We start from the raw sequence: 25,330 nt of genomic DNA, 5'->3' as shown, positions 1-25,330 counted from the left end.
GACCTAGTAGGTGACTTTAAGTTTTCCTGCGAATAATTGGCCTTTGCTCACTCCACTCCCTAATCCTGCCAAATGCCCTTTTGACTACTCTTTCCACCTTGTTTATAATGCATGTGTTATTCCCCACACAAAAAATCAATGCAATCTCAAGGTAGCACTGAGTGGTGCAGCAGAAGTGGCAGGGATCTCATGCACTGTCTACCGTTCCTGGTGTAGATCATCCACCAAGGCCATTTCAGTCTGTTTGTGGCCTTATTCAGGAATCCCTGGAGTTGAGTCTTCACCTCTTGCTCAAACGCCTTCTCCCAAAGTGATACATTGAAGACTGGCCCTTCAACAACCATGGCAGCAGTTCTATCAGTAGAAGAACAAATGGCATGAAAATGGTCAATTTAGGTGTAGCATGGATTCTGTAAAAAGAGCATCTACTTTCTCTCCTCCACACCCTTCCCTCTGGTTGCCAGGAGCTGCAGAGCAGATGTCATTAGATGTGTCATGCCGGCTGAATTTACAGGTTTCTACTTGGTGTGCTAGCAGAGATCCCACTGAAGCAGAAAGGATCAGGGAACTGAGGTTACTGGGAAGAGACGCTAAGAGCAAAATCTATGTGCTGTGCAGCCAACCTGAGAATGAGTGAGTGATGGTGACACAGAACAAGATGATGTGTTTTATATATATATATATATATATGCGCTACTGAAATACAAGAAAAAGAAGGGGAGAGATTTCTGAAGATCAGGAATTAGAAGATTAGAATAGGCCTGGCAAGTGCAACAAAGCATCCATTTTGAAACCCATTTCAGGGTTGTAATCATTGCAAAACAGACTGCTGCTAGATAAAAGGTTCCAGAGTATGGTTCCATCTTTGGAAGGTTCCACACTGAAGTAGAGCTGAGAAGGGCTAGACCAGGGATGGAGAATCTGCAGCCCTCCACATGTTGTTGGTCTCCAGTGCCTATCACCTTTGACCATTGACCTTGCCAGCTGTGGCTGTTGGGAATTGTAGTCCGCAATATCTGGAAGGCCACATTCCCTATCCCTGGTTTAGAACTTTAATTTATTTTCAGTGCCAGGACCGGGCCCTAGAAAAGATGAAACCAAGAAGAGAAGGGTGCCTCTGGTCACTGTGATAATTCTGTGTACTTGAATTGTCACAGATGGTGCTTTTTCCATTTCATTGCCATTAACCCCAATGATTATACCAGCAGCCTTTATTATTGCATGCTTATAGATCTGATAAATGAGACAAACACTTCATGAACGGAACAAAGTAGGCTCTGGTACATGAAAGCTTATGCCAAAATAAATTTGGTAGTCTTTGAGAGAACACTGTGTGCTTTAAGTTTATGGTGCAGATGTAACCATAGTGAATTTTCCTCCCATTGTAACTAATGAGAGGGTGGTGGCAATATCACCCCACCGACACGGCTCTTAAAACTGGTTGTTATTGCAGAAGATGCAACGTACTTTGTATATCCTATATCAGACACCTGACCCCAAGGAGCTATTTGCTCCAGTGATATCTCTGAAGGGTCTTACTGGATCTCCTGCAGAGGATGGTTTACTGCTTACTGTGGCATCTAAGGCAGGAACTGGTTTGGGGAATCAATAAAGATAAGTCGATTTATAGAGGGTGGATGTGCAATTTCTTAACCGAAAAACAGGCTATGTTTGCTTTTACTACAAATACTACAAATAGTCCAAATTTGCTTAAGAAACTATTTACTATCCACCTTTACACCCTTTTCTCTGGGTCCTGGGAGCAAAACCACACGCAGTGTATAACTGTAGGCTGATAACCAATTTATTACAAGTTTTTTTTAAATCACCCAGCTTTCGAAAGATACAGAGGTTCTTCAGGTTACAGATGCTTCAGGTTACAGACTCCGCCAACTCAGAAATAGTACCTCTGGTTAAGAACTTTGCTTCAGGATGAGAACAGAAATCGCACGGCAGCGGCGCTGGGGCAGCGGGAGGCCCCATTAGCTAAAGCGGTACCTCAGGTTAAGAACAGTTTCAGGTTAAGAACGGACCTCCGGAACGAATTAAGTTCTTAACCCGAGTTAACACTGTAAATACTTCCAGGTAGGGCAACTAGGTCAGGCACTGGCTGTAAGGCCCAGTGACACAGAAGGACCTCTTACTGGTCTAACCCAACTGTGCCACCTTACTGTCCTCTCAGGGCCAGACTAATACATTTTGGCACTTGAGGTGAGCTACAGAATCCCCCATTCCCTGCCACCACTTAGAAATATAAGAATAGTATGTTGGATCAGGCCAATGGCCTATCTAGTCCAGCATTTGCTTCTCACAGTGGCCAACCAGATGCCTGTGGGAAACCAGGGAGCAGAACATGAGCACAAGAGCATACTCCTCTTCTGTGGTTTCCACCAAGTGGTATTTGGAAACATGGCTGCCTCCAACTGTTGGAAGAAATTTAGTGAGATGGAGGTGATGATATGGAAGCAATTCTACATGCTATTAGCCTTCCAATTCTTATACCAAGGAACTCTTAAACCAAGAACCCCAGCTTTCCCATAAAGCTCGCATGGCCAACTTGAGCAAATTACAACTGCTCATCCTAACTTACCCTATTGAACTGAGTAGACATGTATAAGGCACAATTTACAACAAAGGAATAAACACTCCACATGTTCCCTACAAAACCACCAGCTGCTGAACCATTGCAATTAAATAATTAAAAGTGGATTGGTTATTTTTCCCTTCAAAATTATAGGGAAGAGTAAATACAAAGTTCTTCATGCGTCAGATTCACAATTTCCCTTCATTTGGTGCAAGTATTTTGTTTTCAGTATAAACAGGACTCCATTTTTGTAGCTGATTGTATGCAGCAATGCCCTCTTTGTGTACTCACATTGTGTAAACATTTCTGTTGTTTGTTAGATCCCAGCTTTAGGCATGTGCATGCATGCAAACACACACACACACATCCCTACACATACAAAGACGGCACACCTAAGCATCAGGGAGAAAGTGGGGAGCATCTCCCGACATTGCGCAGGCCGGTGTGGCCTACTGGAAGACTGCACTAGCCTGCGTGGTGTTGGGAGATGCGTGTGACATCACAAAACCTGCAGTGTCTCCTGACATTGAGGGGGCCAGGCACCCTTCAAGCAAAGAAACCTCAGCCCCCTGGAGACAGTGAGACTGCTGTGCGGCCACATTGCAGGCAGCAGATTCCAAAGGCACACTGGCCAGCAACAGTCTTTGTGGTCGTACAGCAGCTTAGTCAGTCAGGGCCATGGCAGTGGTGATGGTACAGGGTGGCCCTGAGAGCAGCAGATGGGGTGTGGGGTGGGGTGGCACATGATTCACCCTAACCCTAACCCTCACCATCTTCCATCTAATAATTGTAGGTCAGTATGGTTCACGAGGGGACGCAGGTGGCGCTGTGGGTTAAACCACAGAGCCTAGGACTTGCTGATCAGAAGGTTGGCGGTTCAAATCCCCGTGACGGGGTGAGCTCCTGTTGCTCAGTCCCTGCTCCTGCCAACCTAGCAGTTCAAAAGCACGTCAAAGTGCAAGTAGATAAATACCTTCTCTGGCGGGAAGGTAAACAGCGTTTCCGTGCGCTGCTCTGGTTCGCCAGAAGCGGCTTAGTCATGCTGGCCGCATGACCCGGAAGCTGTACGCCAGCTCCCCTTAACGCTGTAGTTGCTATTGACACGTAATGCACATTCAATGCAAATAAACCTACTAGTGGTCTTCCTTTACCTTTTACAAGTTTGGAAAATATTTCATTGTCTCAGGATATGACCCGGCTTAGACCTCTGGGCTATAAATTCCCAAGGCTGCTTTCCTTCAGCTAGCTTCAGAGCAGAGATACCATGGATCTCACTGCCTCACCTGCGTTCTTCTTGATCCTCTGCTGCTGTCTTGGGTCTGTGGAAGCCCGAGGCTTTAATTCTGTCCTTTCTGTGACAAATGGAGGATCTTGGGGTACCTGGGGGGTAATCCAGTTTTGCCCTCAGGGATACGCTCATGGCTTCTCACTGAAGGTAAGGTTTCCTCCAGGGCTGCTGTCACTTTGAAGTTCCTCCCTCCCTTTCTTTCTGAACACCTTCTGAAGATGGGGAAACAATAGGGAACTGATGAACTCTTAAGTCTATTAGTCCAGAGGACTAATATGGGCAATAAGGGCCTCTTATTGCCCTAATATGGGCAATAAGAGGTTGAGTAGCCAGATGGTAATTAGGGCCACCAAGTGAAATATATTAGCAACTTATGCAGCAGTGCTATTTTTCTAGAAAAAGAGGTGTCTTGTTCTCTTAGAATGGCAATAGTGCCCACTTGAGAGCTGCCGGAACTGAGTTCTGGCGAGTTCTGGCTGGAAAAAAAAAAGCCCTGGTATGCGGGCAGATTATTTGGTGGTGGGGCAGTGCACCCTGTTTCACTGCTTGAGGCAAAAGGGGAAGATCCACTTCGTCCAACTGCTGCTGTCACTACCACCATGACCTAACTACTCCAGCCGACACCGCCTGCTCTGCTTCCACTGTGCTCCCAGCCATTGGGTTATGGGGGCAAGATTATGCCAATTGGGGGTGAGATCTTGCCCCAAATGTATGTGGTCTTGCTCAAAATCAGTGCCAATGGTGCTTCTCTGCCAATAGTGGAGACAGCAAGGGATGTGGGGCACCCTTGGGCATGCTACATTGGGGGTCTCTGGCACCTGAAGCAGCAGCCTCACCCTGCCTAATGACTGGGCCAGCTCTGTTTGGTGGGACTGCTTACATGTAGGATGTTTTCCAACATATCTCCAGATATGTTGGACTCCATCTCCCATCAACTCCAGCCAGCAAGACAAATGATCTGGGATGATGGGTGTTATCATCCAAAACATCTGAGAGGGATCAAAGTTGGGAAGCCTGACGGTGAAAGAAGATTGGAGGAAGTTTAAAGATTATCTACAGAAACATTATAAGATAATGAATGTTTGATGACATCTGATTGAATGTAAAAGGTTATTAGTAAAAAGTTTAAAAATTAAAAAAGACCCAATATTTTAAGATATAAGAAAATTAAGTTATATTAAGACACCAAAACTAAGACAAAATTAATTAAGAAAGAGGGAAGGGATTTGTTGTCTGAATATATGATTTGGAATACAGAGAAGGGAGGTCTGGGGAGGTTGGAGAAATAAGTTAATGCAAGGAATATAATGAGGATAAAATTGTTTTTATTTCTGTTTTTCTTTTTTGATACTTTTAGCTGTTCTGTGTTTGTGCTTTATTGTATTTCTTATTTCTTTTGTGTTGTTGTTTATTTTCTGTTGTTTCATTCTTTGTGTAAAATCCAATAAAATATTTATAAAAACAAAACAAAAACAAAGTTGGGAAGCCTGCACTATTGGAAGTGATTGCCAGTCTTAAAAAAAAATCACTCAAGGTTTATAATTACGGCTGAATGCAGTGTGTTTCATCACTCACCCACAAAGAATTGGATTGTGCAATTCAAAAATAAACAACAAAAATACATACACTCACACACATACAAAACAATTGTTTTGCAGCAATGTCATGTTTTGGTTTGCATGGTGCGCTTATCTTTTAGATCTACTAGCATGATTCTCGTCCAAGGTGAAGGAGATCCCGATTGAATTCCCTGGCAAGCAGTGAAAAAGTTGTAAAGAAGAGCACAGGACCTTTAACTAATTTTGGCTGTGGAGGAAAGGCAGTGCTTGGAATGAACTAATTTGGTTTAACCAAGCTGATCGAGTTAATGCAAAAATCTGCACATGAAAGTGATCCCCATAATTGCCAGGAGAACGAAACATGAATTAAACTATTTACATTCCAGTGTGTGTTTTTTAAATGTCTCCAAAGATTCCTGAAGTATGTTTTATACTTCAGGACAGCAGCTTGCAACATTCTGAATGCTTAATTTTTTATTTTTTATTTTGCTGACGATCATTTCAAGGAATGAGTTTCACATGGGCTGTATGGCTGGTGTGATAGCTCAGTTGGTTGGGCATGAGACTCTTAATCTTAGGGTTGTGGGTTAAAGCACCATGTTGGGCAAATAACTGCTGCATCGCAGGGGGTTGGACTAGATGACCCTTGTGTCTTAAGAGACTTAAGAGAATGGATAATTCTAGCTGAAAACTGTTGCATCCATGTCACGTTAATTGAACATAGATCTCATTGAATTCATGATTTACTTTTGACTTTGATTTTTGCAATCCTTGGTTTATCCTCAGATTTAACCCAACCTCTTCGTCTCGCTTCCCACTAGGTAGAGCCACCCCAAGGTAGTGGTTCCAAGGAGGATGATACAGCCCTAAATGGAATTCGACTGCACTGCACTGACAGTTCAGTAATTGAGTCTGCAAGTGGATCGTGAGCATCTCTCTGGATTTCATTTCTTTTTGGTTGCAATTTTTTGGAAGGTGTTGGTGGGAGGGGCTGAACTGAAATTTGTTATGCTAGGTTAGACCAGCACAAAGAAACCATAGGGTTCACCTTGCTTTTTCTGACATCTCAAAGGGCACCAACTCTAGCCTTTTGCTGGCTTCCAGCTCAACTTTGCAGGACCCCAAAATTGATAGCAGGCCTGGTTTTAGAGGTTGGCACTCTTAGGACTTGCCAATCCCTGTATCCCAATAAGGGACCCAGTACAGACAACTTGAGCTTCCTTTCTTAGCTGCAACTCTTGCTCTCTTTACAAGTTCACTGAATCTCTTTGAGCAAGGGACAGGAGGAAGGACAGGGAGCAGCAGCTTCTGGTTATCTTGCCCTCTCCCTCTTGGTTTGCCATGGGTGTTGGCCTCCGAGAAGAAGGCAAATGAGAGGGCAGTGATGAGATTTAAGGAGGCAAACATTTTACCCAAGACTAAACCTGGATCTGTCTCTGCCTCATGGAAGCCAAGAAACAAATAGAGATAAATGGAAACTCTAAGTCTGCTAAAGAGAACAAGGATTTTATTCAGAAAACACCATATTCCAGTCAGGAGGGATCAGATATTTGTTTATTTAATATTTACAATCCCCAACATTTCAAAAAGTTCTATGCAGTATACAGTGTAAAACACCAAACAATATATCCTTAAAACATAAAAGAAAACCTAAAACCAATAAAACAGGAAGGTACTATGCCTCAGAAGAGTTCTCTAGCTCAAAAGAAGTTGAGCCCCAATAAATGGATAATGGTGTGCTTTTTAAGACTCTCTCCTCTTTTCCAGTAAACAAATAATTGTTCTGGACCATTTCAGGCCCAGAAGATCTTAGGCTGTGTTGAGCAATACTTATTGGAAATGATACATTAAAGTGACAATTAACTGTTTCACAGACTCAGACAGCAACAATACCTGCTTCTGGGTTCCCGGAGAACTGCTTCTGCCCTCACCGGGAGAAGTGAGTGTTGGGGCAGAAAGGAGGGGCAGAGGCAATTGCTTTGTGAACCTTTGGGTGCAACAATGCAGAGCCCTTGAGACATTGGGGGAATCCTCTTGGAATATTCACATGGAGCTGATCCATTTAGATGTAAGCAGAAGGCTCCCCATGTGTTACTAATTAACACCAGTGTCTTCTTTGGCAGGTGGGGAACCTGGACAGGGATTCAGTATTGCCCTCAAAGCAATCTGATCTCTTACTCTCTGAGAGTGGAAGGATACCAGGGCGATGGTGACGATACGGCTGCCAACAACATCCAGTTCACCTGTCAAGACGGAACTGGGCTGATGGGCCAGGGACTTAACTGGGGTAATTTTGGCCCATGGAGCAATCGCTGCTCCTCTGGTTATATCTGTGGGATCCAGACAAAGGTGGAGTCTCCCCAAGGCAACGACGATGACACAGCACTTAATGATGTGAAGTTCTTCTGCTGTGATTGAACCCAATGTACCTCCGCCCCTTTACGGCATATCTCTGGTACTTTTCAGTAGTCGTGAAGGTTAACGACAATTAAATATTGTCTTGAGAATTGTGTGTGATTCTTTTGAACAGAATTCTGCACCTATCACTTCTGGATGAGAAGCAATGAAAAATATTAAAGAAGGGGCACAACTATGCAGGTGTTGTTGGTTAACAAACAAAGACACAGTGTGCTGAATCACAGTCTGAGTCCTTTCTGTTGGCCCTGAGACCTGACTCAAAAAGAGGCCACAGACATAACTGGTTACTCTCCAAATCAAGAGCCAAAACCTGGGTAAATAAAAATGCTTTTCTCTAGCACCAAGAGGGCTTCCTTAGCCCCACATTGGCATTTTGGGGTTTCTTTTTGTTGGCCTAGAACGGAACTTGTTTTTTTTTGTGGGAGGGGAAAGCAGTGTCAGGGCTCTGCCAAGGCTTCGGGAAAGCTATTCCTCCCCTGGTTGCAACAAGAGCAGAGGAAACAAGCTAGAGTCCTTTTTGAATGAGTTTTAGTCAATCCTAATAGCGAGAGACAAAAGAAAGCAACAAGCCTCAATATGGCGTTGCTCCAAACTGGGCTCCTCCTCCCATCTCCCACTCGTGGTTAAACGTCTCTGTTTCCTTTGTTCCTGCACTTTTAACGAACATTGTGTTCTGGGAGAAGGGGGATCAGAAATACTCTCCAGTGACAGCATGTCATCTGGCTGCCCTGCTACAGTGCCCTCCACTTCTTCTAACACTGCCCAACACTTTTGTTCGTCTATCTCTGAGCTGTGATTTCCCTCAAACTCCTCAAAGCCCTGCTGTAATTCAATGCTGCCTCCCCCTTCTCCTAACGCTGCAGGAGAAAGGTACGTGTGTGATCGCCACCACCCCTCCTCCTCCATCTCGCCCTCTTGAGTCCAATCTCTGACAAGCAGGGAATCACAATGCCTCTGTTTCAGAGTTAAAAATCACCTGTGAGAGGATGCTTTTAAAGATGGCTTAGAAATGTCAGTTGGCAGAATGCAGCCGCCTGCGGGGAGCCAAGATGTTGGCACATGTAATATCAGTGCTGTACTTGCTATGTTGGCATGCCCTCCAACATTCCTCAGATGAAAATAGAGACATTTTTTTCTACATCAGTGTGCCCCCCTCCCCCGACGGAATACAGGGAAAGAGCAGGGCTGGCTGAGGTGCCCAAACAGCTGTTACCAAGAGGTGTATGTCACAATACCGTACTGGCAAATGTCTTGGTTATATGATATATGGTAAAACCACATGGTAAAACCAACCAGCTTTGGGTGTCAGAAGACGCTTCTGCACCAGATGTTTCAAGGCAGCATTTCTGCGCCAGCAACATCGTCTCTATGGGCAGCGGCTATGACCCCTGCGCACCTGCGTGAGCCAGGCACACTTAGGTCTGTTAGCTAATTGCAGATTAGTTGCGCTGCAGAAGGCGTGCTGGGGAGACCACACATTCAAGAAATGCAAAATAACTTTTGCTAGGTTTTAATAACAAAAACAAAAACTCCTTTTACACTAAATTACAATATATCCATAAGCATGACCCATCCACTAGGGTACAGGGAGAGCGCCATGCTGCTCTTTATATACCATACCCAACAGCTTAATTACCAAAACTTAACAGCACCTGCTATACTGCTTCACAGCTGTAAAACTAGATCACGTGATTTGCTCTGGCCTTTAAAGAAATACACATCTTGTGAAGCAATAATGAACCCTCAAATTTAAAGAGACCATTCAACATGGCCGCTCCTGCCACTACCATCACCCTGATCAGATGCATTGAGCAGTGCCAACTGGTGGAGCTGAGAAGTGGAGCAGCAACAACAGCAGCTGGTGCCCAAACCCCTCTCCTCCCTGCAAGGCCCAGTGCATCACTGTGAGGGGTTGGGCCATCTCCTTCCCACACACTCACCCTTCCCCACTCCCTTTCCCTGCTTGTAGAATTTGGGATTCTGTACAAGGCTGGATTAAGTTTTAGGCAAAATAAGCATACACCTATCAAGAGAAGGGGGGCACCACAGAAATTTTCCATTGCCATGGACCATATATTGCAGCTGAGGGCAAAAGGCTCCCACAATAAATGGAAGAATTACAGGCATATATACTACCACAATAGCAGTAAATAATAATAAACAATAATAAAATAGTAATAATAGAGATTAATCAATACAACAAAATTAGACTCTGGTAACTGGTAAAATGCCACTCGTTCCACCGAGGCTCACATGTTTATATTTTGAGTGAGATATGTATGGGTGCACTCAAATCTTTAAAGTGTTTAGGGCAGAGCTTTCCAAACTTTTCATGTGGGTGACAAACTTTTGAGACATGCATCGTTTTGCAACACAATAATTCAGTTTTACTAGCAAACTAGCCCCTTTCCAGCCCTGGGAGGAGCACGGGGAGCATTTGCGTGACACGACTACTGTCATGCGTCCAAGTTCCTGGCTTGATAGCAGAGTAAGCGTCGTTAATTAAAAAGGAGGAATTATTGCAAAAACAAACGGATAGCTCCGGACGCCTGTAACATAGCCTCTGGCATCATCAATCAAGATGACCCTTCTGAAGACTGTTTCTGGGTTCTGCAGAAGATCTTGAATCTTTGGACCTTGGATCGTTTGTTTTGTTTCCTGTCTAATAGCCCACCCCTTAGCCGACTCTTAGGAGAGATTGGGTCAGCTCTAACCTCTTCCCGGTTGACAGACTAATTCCTTCTCTGTTCCTGCCTGATTGACTTTGGCTGGGTTCCAGCATGCTCGCAGTCGTCCCCTTATCAACTGGCATTCCAAGGGGCACAGGAGCTAGTTCTTCCTCCTGCATGAGAGTTAACCCTCTCTGTTCCTGGCTGCTTTCCTCAGCTGGCTGCAAATCTTCACTGGGAGCTGGCTCATTCCTGACACCTACACACTGCGGCTGACAAACGAACGCATCAGGACACAAAGTTTGGAAAGCTCTTGTTTAGGGCTTCTAAAGGTCTTAATCTGGCCCTGACCCTGCATGACATAATGAAAAGCTGTGATGGCTTAAGGGTTTTTGCGGTGATCTCTGCATTTTCAGGGCAGTTGGAGACTGTGCATTGGTGACCTATTCATTTCTAGACCCCATTTAAAGAGCAGGACATTAGGTTTAAAGCTCTAGTAGGTTTGGGACCAGGTTATCTGAAGAACTGCCTGTAGTCATTTGAATGTGTCTAGCCCTAGAGAGAGGTTTCTCCCATTGAGATATATTGCATCTGTGGGCCCATGCCTGTGGGATTCTCTCACTAGGCGCCTAACTAGTGGCCCTAGACAAATTATTTATAATCTGGGGGGAGGGGGAGAATTATACAGTGTCAGCTAAATTCTACATATCTTGTGTACACTTGAAAGAATGTATGGTGAATTGTATTGAATAGACTTGTCTTTGATTTGTACTTCTTTTCTTTTTTCAAAATACCATATATAATAATGTAATGTTGTCAAGCAAATTTAATAAAATAAAAAAACAAAAAACAAAACAAAACAAAAAGCAAAACAAAAAATGGCTTCCTAAGACTATTGCCAGGCAATAAAATCTAAGACAGAAGAGAAGTCAAAACTTCATAGAAGGCTCATGAGGCTCTTTAAGGGAAGCACTCTTTTCGCATTTAGAAATGGAAAATAAATGAATCAATAAATGTCATTCATTGAGGCCCATAGTTCATAATTTACGTTTCAGGACAAAATGGCTTCAAATAAATGAAATAAAATCAGCCCATGAGTACTGAATGAAAACGTTAAAACTGATCCAACTTCCCCTTGGTTTTTACTGTTAGAGGGTATGCTACTAAAGTTTCATAATCTGTATTATATTATACACTATATTCACACGCAAGCAGGAAGTATCTTCTGCAGACAATTTGTGTGTTCCTCCATCATTTATTATCTCTGTGGCTTGCTCCACCAAGCGTCAATCTGTGACTTTACTCACTGGTCAAAAATGCTGAAAATTGGAAGCAGGCTTATTTCTCACTAAGTAGTTGGACAGAATAGTGCCTCCACTTTCCCCCTCATATCTTGTCTTCTGGATATGCTAGATATGCTAGATCGGAATCCAGACTAGCTAATGGTCTAACAGGAAGTCAGTATGGCCATTGTATCAGATCTTCCCACTTAGCCATGATGCTCACAGCATGACCCTTGGCCAGTCACTCCCTCTCAGCCTAACCTACCTAACAGGGTTGTTGTGAGGATAAAATGGGAGGAGAGAAAAATGTCTGTGCCCCCTTGAGGTACATGGAGGAAAGCTTAAAATTGGAGATATTGTGTGTGTGTATGTGTGTGTTTCATTGCTTCCCACCCAGAAGTGATAGGTGCAAAATTAAGAAATTAAAATGAAAAGAATCACACACTACTTTCAAGCAAGTATTTAATTGTGGTTAACATTCACAACTGCTGAAAAGCAGCAGAGATACAGGGAGGTACTTGGTGTTCAGCCACTGCAAAAGAACTTCACATCATTGAGTGCTGTGTCATCACCCTTGCCTTGGGGAGACTCCACCCTTGTCTGAATGCCATCAATGAATCCGGAGTAGCAGCGACTGCTCCATGGACCAAAATTACCCCAGGAAAGTCCATGGCCCATCAGCCCAGTACCATCTTGGCAGGTGAACTGGATGTTGTTGGCTGCAGTATCGTCACCTTTGCCCTGAGGTTTTTCCACCCTCAGAGAGAAAGAGACTAGATTGCCACGGGGGCAATACTGAATCCCTGTCCAGGATCCCCACCTGCCAAAGAAGACACTGACCGTTAGCTAGAAATGGGACAGGAATCTGCTTGCTCCAAAAGGGATCAGGTCATTACTAGCATTACAGAAGGATGCTCATAGTGTCTCAAAGGCTTTGCATTGTATTAAAAAGCACCTGCTGCTCTTTCCTTCCTTTCTACCTTCCACTCCTGGTGAAGGCAGAGAAACCCATGATCACAGAGTCAGTTATTATTGGTGTGTGAGTCTATGAACCTGTTAAATTTCACAGTCTGCAATAAATATTGTTTGACACAACCTAAGATCTTCTGGGTCTGAGATGACCCAGAATAATTATCTGTTTACTGGAAAAGAGGTGGGAAACCTGAAATGGGGAAAAGTATCAGTTTATTGGGGCTCAACTTGTTTTGAGCCAGGTAGCTCTTCTGAGGAAACAGAACCCTCAGAGGATGTTAATAGGACATCAGAAGATGCAATGTGGGGCATGGGACTTTGGCCCTCCACTTCTTCCTCAAGAAGAATGAGAAACAGCAACTAGGGACTGTTCCAGATTCAGCGATCTCCTATCAACAGGATCTTGGAGAGGTATGGAATAGTGGGTAAGCGATACTATCTTAGGAAAAGAGGTGGTAGACACTTGACGTTGGTTGCCACTGCTTAACCACCCCCCAAAAGAGAACTGGGTAGCCATGTTGACTTGCCCGCGTATCTGGTGCTGATCTAACCCAGCGTAACAAATTTTGGTTCAGCCCCTTCAACCATTATCTTCCAAAGAATTGAACCAAAGTGGAGAAGAAAGCAAGAAAGCCACTCACGGTCCAACTGAAGACTCGATAACTGAACCATCCGTGCAGTACAGGCGGATTCCGTTGAGGGCTGTGTCATCACCACGACCTTGAACTGGCTCTACCTAGAGGGAAAAGAGATGACGAGAGTGTAATATATTTGAACTGCTGAACTACTGGCATCAATCTAGTATATATTTTGGGAAATGGTTTTTCCATTTATATGTTCTCTATGAGTATGGCTGCCTCTTGAGATCTTGTCACCAAACCTGGCCCTAATCGTTCCTGTGGTGAGGGTCTTTGTGGAATTTCGGGTACCAGGCGCCATTTTGAATCTAAATGGCAGACCAAAACATGACTTGGCAATACCGCATTACATTTTTTCTGTGTTCCAAAACTTTAATATTTTCCATTCCATTCCACTGAGATAAAATAATCCCTTAAATAACAGCTACAATCTTGTGATTTCAATTAGTGTTGATATAATAAGTAATTTATAAAGTTTCAAGTGAGGAGCTTTAGCTGTAATCCTTATTCTTTCCTGCCTGTGACAATTTTTTCCATGATGCTTTCCCATCCATATATGGTGTTGTATCCTTTATTCCTGCAACTGTTGGTTGTTCTGTCATGTCTCGGGAGAAGCTGTTATCTTACAGTTTCCAAAACGCACTGCATCGCTTTGTCCCGTGATTCAGCTTCTAGTAAACAAGTCCTCTTTGCTGTTTTTCCAGCCTCGGAAGAACAGTCTGAATCCAGACTGCAGATAGTTAATCCAAAAACTTCTCTTCTTGCAGCTGGCAGACTCCTTTCCTCCCTGTGGCTTATTTATGGCCATTTATCCTTATCTCCTTAACACATTCCTTTGTGGATAATGGAGGTTAGGGAGCATTTGATAGCAATTCTGGCCATTTGGTCTAGCATCTCCTTAGTTAAGAGTCCATCCCTGTCCTACTGCTTCCCCACATTTCTTGTTGAGTTCAAAAACTGTTCTGGGGAGAGTTCAGACAAAAACAAAGAAAGGAGAGAGAGATCTGATTGTGAAAGCAACCTAACAGCAAACCTTACCTTCAGTGAGAAGCCATGAGCATATCCCTGTGGACAAAATTGGATCGTCCCCCAAGTGCCCCATGGTCCTCCATTTGGCACTGTGAGGATAGAATTATAGTTCTTGGCTTCTGCATGGGCAAGGCAGCTGAAGAGGATCAAGAAGAGCATAGTAGTGATGGTGAAGTCCATGGAAAGCAATCTATTCTGAATCAAGGTGGAAAGAGTCGAAGAATAGCAGCCTTGAGAATTTATAGCCCAGAGACTTGGGCTGGGTAACATCTAGAAAACGTGGAAAATATCTCAGAAATAATAAACAAGGCGGCACCACTTGTAGGTAGATTTGCATGAAATACCTATTGTGTGTCAATATTGGCTAAGGAAGTTAAGGAAATAGTTTGATTCTGATAAGCTTCTCAGAGTAGCAGGGTATTTGAGTTGGAACCTCTTCAAGCCAAAATAAACCTGCAAAAAGTAAACTATTCTGTCTTGATGACGTCCTACAACTCACTTGGGTACTATATCCATTCCCTTAGAACAGCAACAATGAGAATTCAGGACAGAGGAACTGTCACTACATGCTGAAGTTAGGAGGTGGGAACGTTCAGTGGAGACAACCAGGAGTAGCCCCATCTTCAGTCACTTAGATGGTGGCAGACTGAATGGCCAGCCAGCCAGCGGATCATGGGGCCACTGTTGTTGCTGGCCAGTGTGTCTTCTCAATCTGCTGCTTTCAAAGTGGCAGTGCAGGTCTCCCTCAGGTCCTTCTATCCCATAATTACAATGAGAAATCAGGTAGGGGAGCAGTAGGTTGCCCCAGACTAGCAAACTTTCTTAACTTCTTACATGCTTATATAATGCAGCCATTTCGAGCCACTGTATATAAACACTTACATAAAGTGGTGACACAGGCATTCTTCAGTGTGCCCTCACCCACAATGCCTCACTCTGAGGAAGGACCTGACGGAAACCTGCACTGCCGCTTTGCAGGCAGCAGATTGAGAAGGCACACTGGCCTACTCTTTCCCCCTTCTAAAGGTAGCGCTGAGTGGTGCAGCGGAAGCGGCAGGGATCTCATGCACTGTCTACCGTTCCTGGTGTAGATCATCCACCAAGGCCATTTCAGTCTGTTTGTGGGACTGAAAACCAGTATGATTCAGGAATCCCTGGAGTTGAGTCTTCACCTCTTGCTTGAACGCCCTCTCCCAAAGTGATATATTGAAGACTGGCCCTGCATCAGCCATGGCAGCAGTTCTAGCAGTAGATGAACAAATGATATGAAAACGGTCAATTCTGGAGTCAGTTTGGGTGTAGCATGGATTCTGTAAAAAGAGCATCTACTTTCTCTCCTCCACACCCTTCCCTCTGGCTGCCAGGAGCTGCAGAGCAGATGTCATTAGATGTGTCGTGCCAGCTGAATTTACAGGTTTCTGCTTGGTGTGCTAGCAGAGGTCCCACTGAAGCAGAAAGGATCAGGGAACCAGGGAGCAGAACATGAGCACAAGAGCACACTCCTGTTCCGTGGTTTCCACCAACTGGTATTTGGAAACATGGCTGCTTCCAGTTGTGGAACACATTTAGTGATATGGAGGTGATGGTGTGGAAGCAATTTTGCTTTATCTGAAAAAAGAAAAAGAATCCCAGACACCTCCTACTTCTTCTTTTAAACATTTTATTGGTTTTACAAATACCATGTACAAATAAACACAAATTAGTAAAAACATATCTGTATGAGGAGATTCTCTGAACCTTGAGACTTCCCCCCATCCCATCCATGGATTCTTATTTTAAGCATTTACAACTGCATAGTCATCCGTCATGAAAAATAAAGACTAACTGACAGAAAACAACTTTTACAGTGGATAGTACTAGTTTAATATTTGAACAACATCCTCAACAGGAGAGAGGGAGAAATATTATCAATTTCTGGTAAGATACAAGTATTGCACCATTTTCAGCTGTTGTGAAATATATTTGCAGAACTTCCGTCCCCATTGAAGGGGGAAAATAATCTTATCAGCAGGATTGCTAAATATTTTTATTACTTTTTGAGTTTTGTAAGCCATAGTGACTTTTCATTTTGGAGCAAGCCTCTTAAAACGGGAAACCATGAGCATGATCAGGCAAATAGGGTAAAGTTAAAGGGTAAAGGGACCCCTGACCATTAGGTCCAGTTGTGACCGACTCTGGGGTTGCGGTGCTCATCTCGCTTTATTGGCCAAGGGAGCCAGTATACAGCTTCTGGGTCATGTGGCTAGCATGACTAAGCTGCTTCTGGTGAACTAGAGCAGAGCACGGAAACATCGTTTACCTTCCCGCCAGAGCGGTACCTATTTATCTACTTGCACTTTGACGTGCTTTCGAACTGCTAGGTTGGCAGGAGCAGGGACCGAGCAATGCTGGCTCACCCCGTCACGGGGATTTGAACCGCCAACCTTCTGATCAGCAAGTCCTAGGCTCTGTGGTTTAACCCACAGCGCCACCTGTGTCCCTTGATCAGGCACATACCAGAGAGTAAATGCTGTCGAACTCAGTGGGACCTACTTCTGAGTAGGCATGTAGACAGTATAAGGCACAATTTACAATAAAGGAATAAACACTCCACATGTTCCCTACATAGCCACCAGCTCATGAACCATTGCAATTAAATAATTTAAATAATTTGCCCTTCAAAATGATAGGGAAGGGCAAATACAAAGTGCTTCGTATGTCAGCTTCACCATTTCCCTTCGTTTTTGTGTAGGCATTTTATTTTCAATATAAAACAGGACTCTGTTTTCATAGCTGATTGTATGCAGCAATGCCCTCTTTGTGTACTCACATTGTGTAAATATCTCTGTTGTTCGCTAGATCCTAGCCTTAGGCAGGTGTGTGTGTGCAAACACAGACACACACATCCCTACACATACAAACACAACACACCTAAGCATCAGGGAGAAGTTGGGGAGCGAAGGGTTGCGTGACGTCATGTGTGTCTCTCGACACTGCACAGGCCAGTGCGCCTACTGGGAGATGCGCGTGACACCACAAAACCTGTGGGGGCCAGGCCCCCTTCAAAAAAATATTGAGAGGGCCAAAGAAACCTCAGCCCCCTAGAGTCAGTGAGCCTGATGTGCAGTCATATTGCAGGCAGCAGATTCCGAAGGCACACTGGGCCAGGAACAGTCTATGTGGTCATGGCAGTAGAGATGGAACAGGGTGGCCCTAAGAGCAGCAGATGGGGTGGTGGCCGTGTGAGATTCACCATCCCTCACCATCTGCCACCTAAGAATTGTAGGTCAGTATGGTTCACGACAGGGCCAGGCCCAGCAGTCACTGCCTGAGGTTCACACATCCTGTCCTCAGCTTTTAGTGACAGTTTCTCCCTCCTTTCACTTATTATAGCAGTTCTAAGGAATAATAATGCCCAAGTGAGCAACACAATGTCACCAAGAGATCATTTTCTTCTGGTTTACTTTGCCTCAGACCAGTTCCAGCCAAAAAAACCCCTTGCAGCTCTGAGTGGTTTAGCAGAATCAAACTGCTTCCTTAATGCCATAGTCACTACTGACACGTAATGCACATTCAATGCAAATAAACCTACTGGTGGTCTTCTTTTACCTTGTGCAAAGTACCTTTCGAAAGTGTTTCCTTGTCTAAGGGTATGACCCGGCTCAGACCTCTGGGCTATAAATTGCCAAGGCTGCTTTCCTTCAGCTAGCTTCAGAGCAGAGATACCATGGATCTCACTGCCTCACCTGCATTCTTCTTGATCCTCTGCTGCTGCCTTGGGTCTGTGGAAGCCCGAGACTTTAATTCTATCCTTTCTGTGACAAATGGAGGACCTTGGGGTAGCTGGGGGGTAATCCAGTTTTGCCCTCAGGGATACGCTCATGGCTTCTCACTGAAGGTAAGGTTTCCTCCAGGGCTGCTGTCACTTTGAAGTTCCTCCCTCCCTTTCTTTCTGAACACCTTCTGAAGATGGGGAAACAATAGGGAACTGATGGACTCTTAAGTTTTTTAGTCCTCTGCTTTATCTAAATTATGGACAATAAAAGGTTGAGTAGCCAGATGGTAATTTGGGCCACTGAGTGAAATATATTAGCAACTTATGCAGCGGTGCTATTTTCCTAGAAAAAGAGGTGTCTTGTTCTCTTAGAATGGCAATAGTGCCCACTTGAGAGCTGCTGGAACTGAGTTCTGGCGAGTTCTGGCTGGGGGAAAAAAAGCCCTGGTATGCAGGCAGATTATTTGGTGGTGGGGTAGTGCACCCTGTTTCACTGCTTGAGGCAAAAGGGGAAGATCCACTTCGTCCAACTGCTGCTGTCACTACCTCAACCACCTACCTTGCCCAAAATCAGTGCCAGTGGTGGAGGTGCTTCTCTGCTGATGGTGGAGGCGGCCAGGCAGATGGGGCACCCATGGGCATGCCACCTGGGGGGGGGGGCTTCTGGCGCCCGAAGCAGCAGCCTCACACTGCCTAATGACTGGGCCGGCTCTGTTTGGTGGGACTGCTTACATGTAGGATGTTTTCCAACATATCTCCAGATATGTTGGACTCCATCTCCCATCAACTCCAGCCAGCAAGACAAATGATCTGGGATGATGGGTGTTATCATCCAAAACATCTGAGAGGGATCAAAATCTGCAGTATGGGAAGTGATTGCCAAACTCTATTTTTTTTTAATCACTCAAGGTTGATAATTATGGCTGAATGAAGTGTGTTTCATCACCCACCCACAAAGAATGGCTGGTGTGATAGCTCAGTTGGTTGGGCATGAGACTCTTAATCTCAGGGTCGTGGGTTCAAGCCCTATGTTGGCCAAATAATTCCTGCATCGCAGGGGGTTGGACTAGATGACCCTTGTTTTCCCTTCCAACTGTGATTCTTTAAAAAAACTATGAACGGAACACAGTAATCAGGTTTTACTTGGTGTAGAATTCTTGAAATTAACACACCTGAGTCGTGTTATTACTATCAATAGGACTGCTCTGTACAAATTTATTTTACCCTTTATTTTAAGCCTACGCCCTCCCTCTTAGTCATCTGCCTAGGGAAAGAGCTTTATCTCTATTGCTGCATGGTTAGAAAGGGGTTGCATTCCTATCTCAGGCATGGAAAATCTACCCTGGCCATGGTAATAGTATCCAGGTGAGACTGCAGACTTAAGGGCATGGATAATTCCAGCTGAAAACTGTTGCATCCATGCCAAGTTAATTGAACTTAGAACTCATTGAACTCATGATTTTGTCAGGCTTTGGGGAATTGGCTCCCTCCCCTGGTGGCAGTAAATAAGCAGATCAAATGAAAGGAGCGTTCTTACCAGATAAGTTCTTTAATAATCACAGTGAGAAGCAAAGGGCTGTATATCTCTCTAAATATTGGCGTTGCTCCCAGTAAAGGTTCACCCCCTCTGTCCCCATTAATCTACGCCACTCTTCCGTTGAGTAATCTGAGCTTGTTGCTGTTGCACTTTCTTTTTTATCACTTTCCAAGCCTTTCTAGTCTTAGGCGAAGTGAGGTCATGAATGCTGTCCAAGGACACTGAATCTGCCAGCTGTCTCTTTCCTGGTGTTTCCTATTCTAGCTGTTCCTCACCCAGTATTTCCAAGTTTTTCCCCTCTGGGCTATGCCCCTCTGCAAACCACTGTTCTAAATCAATACTGTCCTCCTGCCCTTGGGGGCGGACAGATAAATGGGGGGGGGGGCTTCCATCATTCCTCCTCAGTCCAGTCCCTGACAGATTTACTTTGACTTTGATTTTTGCAGTCCTTGGTTTATCTTCAGATTTATCTCAGTCTCTTTGTCTCTTCTCCCACCAGGTAGAGCCAAACCAAGGTGGTGGTTACAAGGAGGATGATACAGCCCTAAATGGAATTCGCCTGCACTGCACTGACAGTTCAGTAATTGAGTCTGCAAGCGGACCGTGAGCATCTCTCTGGATTTCATTTCCTTTTGGTTGCAATTTTTGGGAAGGTGTTGGTGGGAGGGGCTGAACTGAAATTTGCTATGCTAGGTTAGACCAGCACGAAGAAACCATAGGGTTCACCTTCCTTTTTCTGACCTCTCAAAGGGAACCAACTCTAGCCTTTTGCTGGCTTCCAACTCAACTTTGCAGGACCCCCCAAAATTGATAGCAGGCCTGGTTTCAGAGGTTGGCACTGTTAGGACTTGCCAATCCCTTTTTCCCATGGGTGACCCAGTATGGACATCTTGAGCTTACTTTCTTAGCTGCAACTCTTGCTCTCTTTACAAGTTCACTGAATCTCTTTGAGCAAGGGACAGGAGGAAGGACAGGGAGCAGCAGCCTCTGGTTATCTTGCCCTCTCCCTCTTGGTTTGCCATAGATGTTGGCCTCAGAGAAGGAGCTAAGTGAGAAGGCAGTGATGAGATTTAAGGAGGCAAACATCTCAGGCCCAGATGATCTTAGGTTGTGTTAAGCAATAATTATGGGAAATGATACATTAAAGTGACAATTAACTGTTTCACAGACTCAGACAGCTACAATACCTGCTTCTGGGTTCCTGGAGAACTGCTTCTGCCCTCACCGGGAGCAGGGAGTGTTGGGGCAGAAAGGAGGGGCAGAGGGAGCTGCTTTCTGAAATTTTGGGCACAACATTACAGAGCCCTTGAGACTTTGGGTGCATCCTCTTGGAATATTCACATGGACCTGATCTGTTTAGGTGTAAGCAGAAGGCTCCCCATGTGTTACTAATTAACACCAGTGTCTTCTTTGGCAGGTGGGGAACCTGGACAGGGATTCACTATTGCCCCCAAAGCAATCTGATCTCTTTCTCTCTGAGAGTGGAAGCACCCCAGGGCGATGGTGATGATACGGCTGCCAACAACATCCAGTTCACCTGTCAAGACGGAACTGGGCTGATGGGTCAGGGACTTAACTGGGGTAATTTTGGTGCATGGAGCAATCGCTGCTCCTCTGGTTATATCTGTGGGATCCAGACAAAGGTGGAGTCTCCCCAAGGCAAGGACGATGATACAACACTTAATGATGTGAAGTTCTTCTGCTGTGACTGAACTCTATGTGCCTTCGTCCTTTACAGCGTATCTCTGCTACTTTTCGGTATTTGTGAAGGTTAACAACAATTAAATATTGTCTTGAGAATTGTGTGTGATTCTTTTGAACAGAATTCTGCACCTATCACTTTTGGATGAGAAGCAATGAAAAATATTAAAGAACTGTTCTTAACCTGAAGCACCACTTTAGCTAATGGTGCCTCCTGCTGCCGCTGCGCCCCCGGAGCATGATTTCTGTTCTCCTCCTGAAGCAAAGTTCCTAACCTGAGGTACTATTTCTGGGTTAGTGGAGTCTGTAACCTGAAGCGTTGTAACCTGAAGCATATGTAACCTGAGGTACCAATGTATTGATTGATATTATCCTTCCTAACTCACACTAGCAAATTTCTTCATATAACAGAGTACTGTACATTCCCGTATCACACAGCAGAAAGTTGGCTGCAGACTCGTTAGAATCTCTTAAAATAATAAGCAATTCAATCTGGCTTGCCCAGGTTGGGATATGTTCCTGGTAAGACCCCTTTAATCCCTCCTAAAAGAATAAAGACACAACAGTCTTATTCATAAGTAACAAAAAGAAGTTTACTCATGATCGGACAGAGCACTGTGTGATTCCTAAAGGAAGGCTTTAGGCTTAAAGTTACAGATACATAGAAATAGGTTTACCCCATATGGGAGATAACCCAGGGACTGCTGGCTGAGAGCAAGCAGTGCAGTCCAGGTGAAGCAGGAAGCAGGCAGGATGAAAAAGAAGGGAGGTAGCTACATGACTTGGCCTTTTACCAGGTCTGGAAAGGTCATGCCCACCTACTGGTCATATGCAAAGGAAAGGATGCCCCAGCCAGGTGTAACAGGATGTTTAAACTGGCTGGACCAACATTCCCTTGCATGTCCACTCTAGCCAAACAGGTAATGTTGTACTTGACTGCTCCAGTGGATTACATCCCCCTCCACCCCGCATTGGAATATGGGGAAAGAGCAGGGCTGGCTGACTTGCCCAAACGGCTGTTATCAAGAGGTGTATGTCACAATACTGTACTGGTAAATGTCTTGGTTATATGCAGCAGCCTTTTATGATATATGGTAAAACCACATGGTAAAATCAACCAGCCTTGAGTGTCAGAAGAGGCTCCCACACCAGAAGTTTCAAGGCAGCCCTTCTGCACCAGTAACATAGTCTCTATGGTCAGTGGCTATGACCTCTGTTCACCTGCGTGAGCCAGGCACCCTTAGGCCGCTCCTGCTACTACCATCACCCTGGTCGGATGCGTTGAGCGGTACCAATTGGTGGATCTGAGAAGTGGAGCTGCAACAGCAGCACCTGGTGCCCAACCCCCTCTCCTCCCTGCAGGTCCCAGTGCATCACTGTGAGGGGTTAAGCTTTAGGCAAAATAAACACACACTTATCAAGAGAAGGGGGGCACCACAGAAATTTTCCGTTGCCAGATTTACCATGGACCATATATTGCAGCTGAGGGGAAAAGGCTCTCACAATAAATGGAAGAATTACAGGCATATATACTACCACAAGAGCAGTAAATAACAATAAACTAGTAATAATAGAGATTAATGATATACATCAATACAACAAAATTAGATTCTGGTAATTGGTAAAATGCTACTCAGTCCACCAAGGAAGCATTTGCATGACACACCTACACACTGCAGCTGACAAACTAATGCATCATGACACAAAGTTTGGAAAGCTCTCATTTAGGGCTTCTAACGGTCTTAATCCGGCCCTGACCCTGCATGACATGATGAAAAGCGGTGATGGCTTAAGGGTTTTTGTGGTGGTCCTGGTATTTTCTGGGCAGACTATGCATAATAATAATAATAATAATAATAATAATAATAATAATAATAATTTATTTATACCCCGCCCATCTGGCTGGGTTTCCCCAGCCACTCTGGGCAGCTTCCAACAAAATACTAAAATACAATAACCTATTAAACATTAAAAGCTTCCCTAAACAGGGCTGCCTTCAGATGTCTTCTAAAAGTTTGGTAGTTATTTTTCTCTGGTGGGAGGGCGTACCACAGGGCGGGTGGTGGGACATCTGGTGGGAGGGCGTACCACAGGGCGGGTGTCACTACCAAGAAGGCCCTCTGCCTGGTTCCCTGTAACTTGTCTTCTTGCAGTGAGGGAACTGCCAGAAGGCCCTTGGCACTGGACCTCAGTGTCCGGGCAGAATGATAGAGGCAGAGACGCTCCTTCAGGTATACTGGACCAAGGCCGTTTAGGGCTTTAAAGGTCAGCACCAACACTTTGAATTGTGCTCGGAAACATACTGGGAGCCAATGTAGGTCTTTCATTGGTTACCTATTCATTTCTAGACCCCATTTAAAGAGCAGGACATTAGGTTTAAAGCTCTAGTAGGTTTGGGACCAGGTTATCTGAAGGATTGCCTGTAGCCATTTGAATGTGTCTAGCCCTAGAGATAGGTTTCTCCCATTGAGATATATTGCATCCGTGGGCCCATGCCTGTGGGATTCTCTCATTAGGCACTAACTAGCGGTCCTAGATAATTGGGGGGTGGGGTGGGGTACAGTGAGTCAGTCCCGGACTAGCAACCTTTCTTAACTTCTTACATGCTTATATAATGCAGCTATTTCGAGCCATTGTATATAAACACTTACATAAAGTGGTGACACAGGCATTCTTCAGGGCGCCCTCACCCACAATGCCTCACTCTGAAGAAGGACCTGAAGGAGACCTGCGATGTCGCTTTGCAGACAGCAGATTGAGAAGGCACACTGGCCAGCAACAACAATGGCCCCATGATCCGCTGGCTGGCTGGCCATTCAGTCAACAACCATCCAAGTGACTGAAGATGGGGCCACTCCTGGCTGTCTCCACTGAACATTCACACCTCCTTTTTTAAAATATAATTTTTATTAACAGGCCAATCAAATCACATTAATTCCAAATCACATTAGTTCCAAATTATACAGCCAGATTTTAAAAATTTTGTTGGGGGTACCCATACTTCAAGCTCCGAAAGGGATCCAAACTTCACTCTTGCTGCTGCTTTAATTAAACAGTTCTATCCAGTTCTGTCCAGATAGTCTCTTTGTTATTTTCCTCATCTTCTTGTTGTTATCATATATTCCTTTCTTTGTGATCTCTGATAATCTTCACAAGTGGGTTGAAAACAAACATATCCTGTGTGGGTTTTGCACTCTCCAAGAGTCATATCACATAAAGGACAGACACCATTTCCACACCTACATAAAGAACATTCCCACAGTCTTTCCATTGATTTCCACAGGCTTGCCAATCTATATCTCAGGGGGCCCTGCCAGGTCAAGATCACATTCCGATAACCATACATTCACATTCCGATGACCCTGGTCCTCCTCCTCCTCGTCCTCCTATGGGCAAGCCTGTCTTAACGAAACTCCATTTATAACTGCGTCATAAAACTTTCTTTCTATTCCCTGATGTTTCCATCAGTCCTCTCTTTGATCAGTAATTCATTTCCACACAGTTCTTAACTCCTGCTTGTGATTAGTAATTTGCAATAATTCTTCTCTCTGGAGGGGACCGTTATTAGTACTCACAAAAGACAAAAAAGAAAAGTTTTTTCCTCCCCCCCTTTCTGTTTCACTCCAACATACCAATCTTTTAATGATGATTCTTCACTTGATTTATTTGTCCAGCCCGTCGCTCCGCTCACAGAGATCCCATTAATCAGCAGTCTTTACTCCTGATCTTCACTTGATGTATGTGCATTAGCTTCTTTCCAATTATATATTTCGAGCTGCGCGATTAGAGACAGTGTCAGGGAGAGCCGACCTCACCCAAGGGCTTCGTGCCAAGTGTCCTCACCCCCTTCTTTCGAATCCGGGGGTGAATTATGGACACAGCTGGCAAGGCAGTCCCC

The 25,330-nt window shown here is 44.6% G+C and overlaps 3 protein-coding genes across 3 annotated transcripts; 2 read left to right on the top strand and 1 right to left on the bottom strand.

The window, feature by feature from the left end:
• Positions 1–3,848: 3,848 nt before the first annotated feature.
• Positions 3,849–8,388, top strand: LOC310675809 (vitelline membrane outer layer protein 1-like; the record flags this gene model as incomplete). Its single annotated transcript, XM_083436922.1, has 3 exons — positions 3,849–4,019; positions 6,253–6,356; positions 7,555–8,388. The coding sequence occupies 3 exons, from the start codon at positions 3,849–3,851 to the stop codon at positions 7,847–7,849; spliced, it is 570 nt and encodes a 189-aa protein (XP_083293048.1). The 3' UTR covers positions 7,850–8,388.
• Positions 8,389–12,249: 3,861 nt separating this feature from the next.
• Positions 12,250–14,677, bottom strand: LOC310675790 (vitelline membrane outer layer protein 1-like). The gene is made up of 3 exons (XM_083436891.1): positions 14,450–14,677; positions 13,415–13,509; positions 12,250–12,621 (listed from the first exon to the last, which is right to left on the bottom strand). Exons 1-3 carry the CDS (start codon positions 14,618–14,620, stop codon positions 12,327–12,329), a joined length of 561 nt encoding a protein of 186 aa, XP_083293017.1. The 5' UTR covers positions 14,621–14,677; the 3' UTR covers positions 12,250–12,326.
• A 3,456-nt stretch (positions 14,678–18,133) lies between these two features.
• On the top strand, positions 18,134–21,588 carry LOC310675833 (vitelline membrane outer layer protein 1-like). Its single transcript, XM_083436968.1, has 3 exons — positions 18,134–18,317; positions 20,231–20,334; positions 21,149–21,588. Exons 1-3 carry the CDS (start codon positions 18,147–18,149, stop codon positions 21,441–21,443), a joined length of 570 nt encoding a protein of 189 aa, XP_083293094.1. The 5' UTR covers positions 18,134–18,146; the 3' UTR covers positions 21,444–21,588.
• Positions 21,589–25,330: the final 3,742 nt, after the last annotated feature.

Source organism: Podarcis tiliguerta, assembly GCF_965153285.1.
Source record: "Podarcis tiliguerta genome assembly, chromosome: 4".
Taxonomy (NCBI): Eukaryota; Metazoa; Chordata; class Lepidosauria; order Squamata; family Lacertidae; genus Podarcis; species Podarcis tiliguerta.
Note: the sequence above shows the minus strand (reverse complement) of the source record. Positions and strands in the feature narration are given on the sequence as shown.

Excerpts from the sequence above, each read along its gene's own strand:
- LOC310675833 (XM_083436968.1), top strand. The coding sequence starts at position 18,147 with ATGGATCTCACTGCCTCACCTGCATTCTTCTTGATCCTCTGCTGCTGC. Across the intron at positions 18,318-20,230 it reads CTCATGGCTTCTCACTGAAG|GTAGAGCCAAACCAAGGTGG; the intron begins GTAAGGTTTCCT and ends TTCTCCCACCAG. Across the intron at positions 20,335-21,148 it reads ATTGAGTCTGCAAGCGGACC|GTGGGGAACCTGGACAGGGA; the intron begins GTGAGCATCTCT and ends CTTCTTTGGCAG.
- LOC310675790 (XM_083436891.1), bottom strand. The coding sequence starts at position 14,620 with ATGGACTTCACCATCACTACTATGCTCTTCTTGATCCTCTTCAGCTGC. Across the intron at positions 13,510-14,449 it reads CTCATGGCTTCTCACTGAAG|GTAGAGCCAGTTCAAGGTCG; the intron begins GTAAGGTTTGCT and ends TTTTCCCTCTAG. Across the intron at positions 12,622-13,414 it reads ATCGAGTCTTCAGTTGGACC|GTGGGGATCCTGGACAGGGA; the intron begins GTGAGTGGCTTT and ends CTTCTTTGGCAG.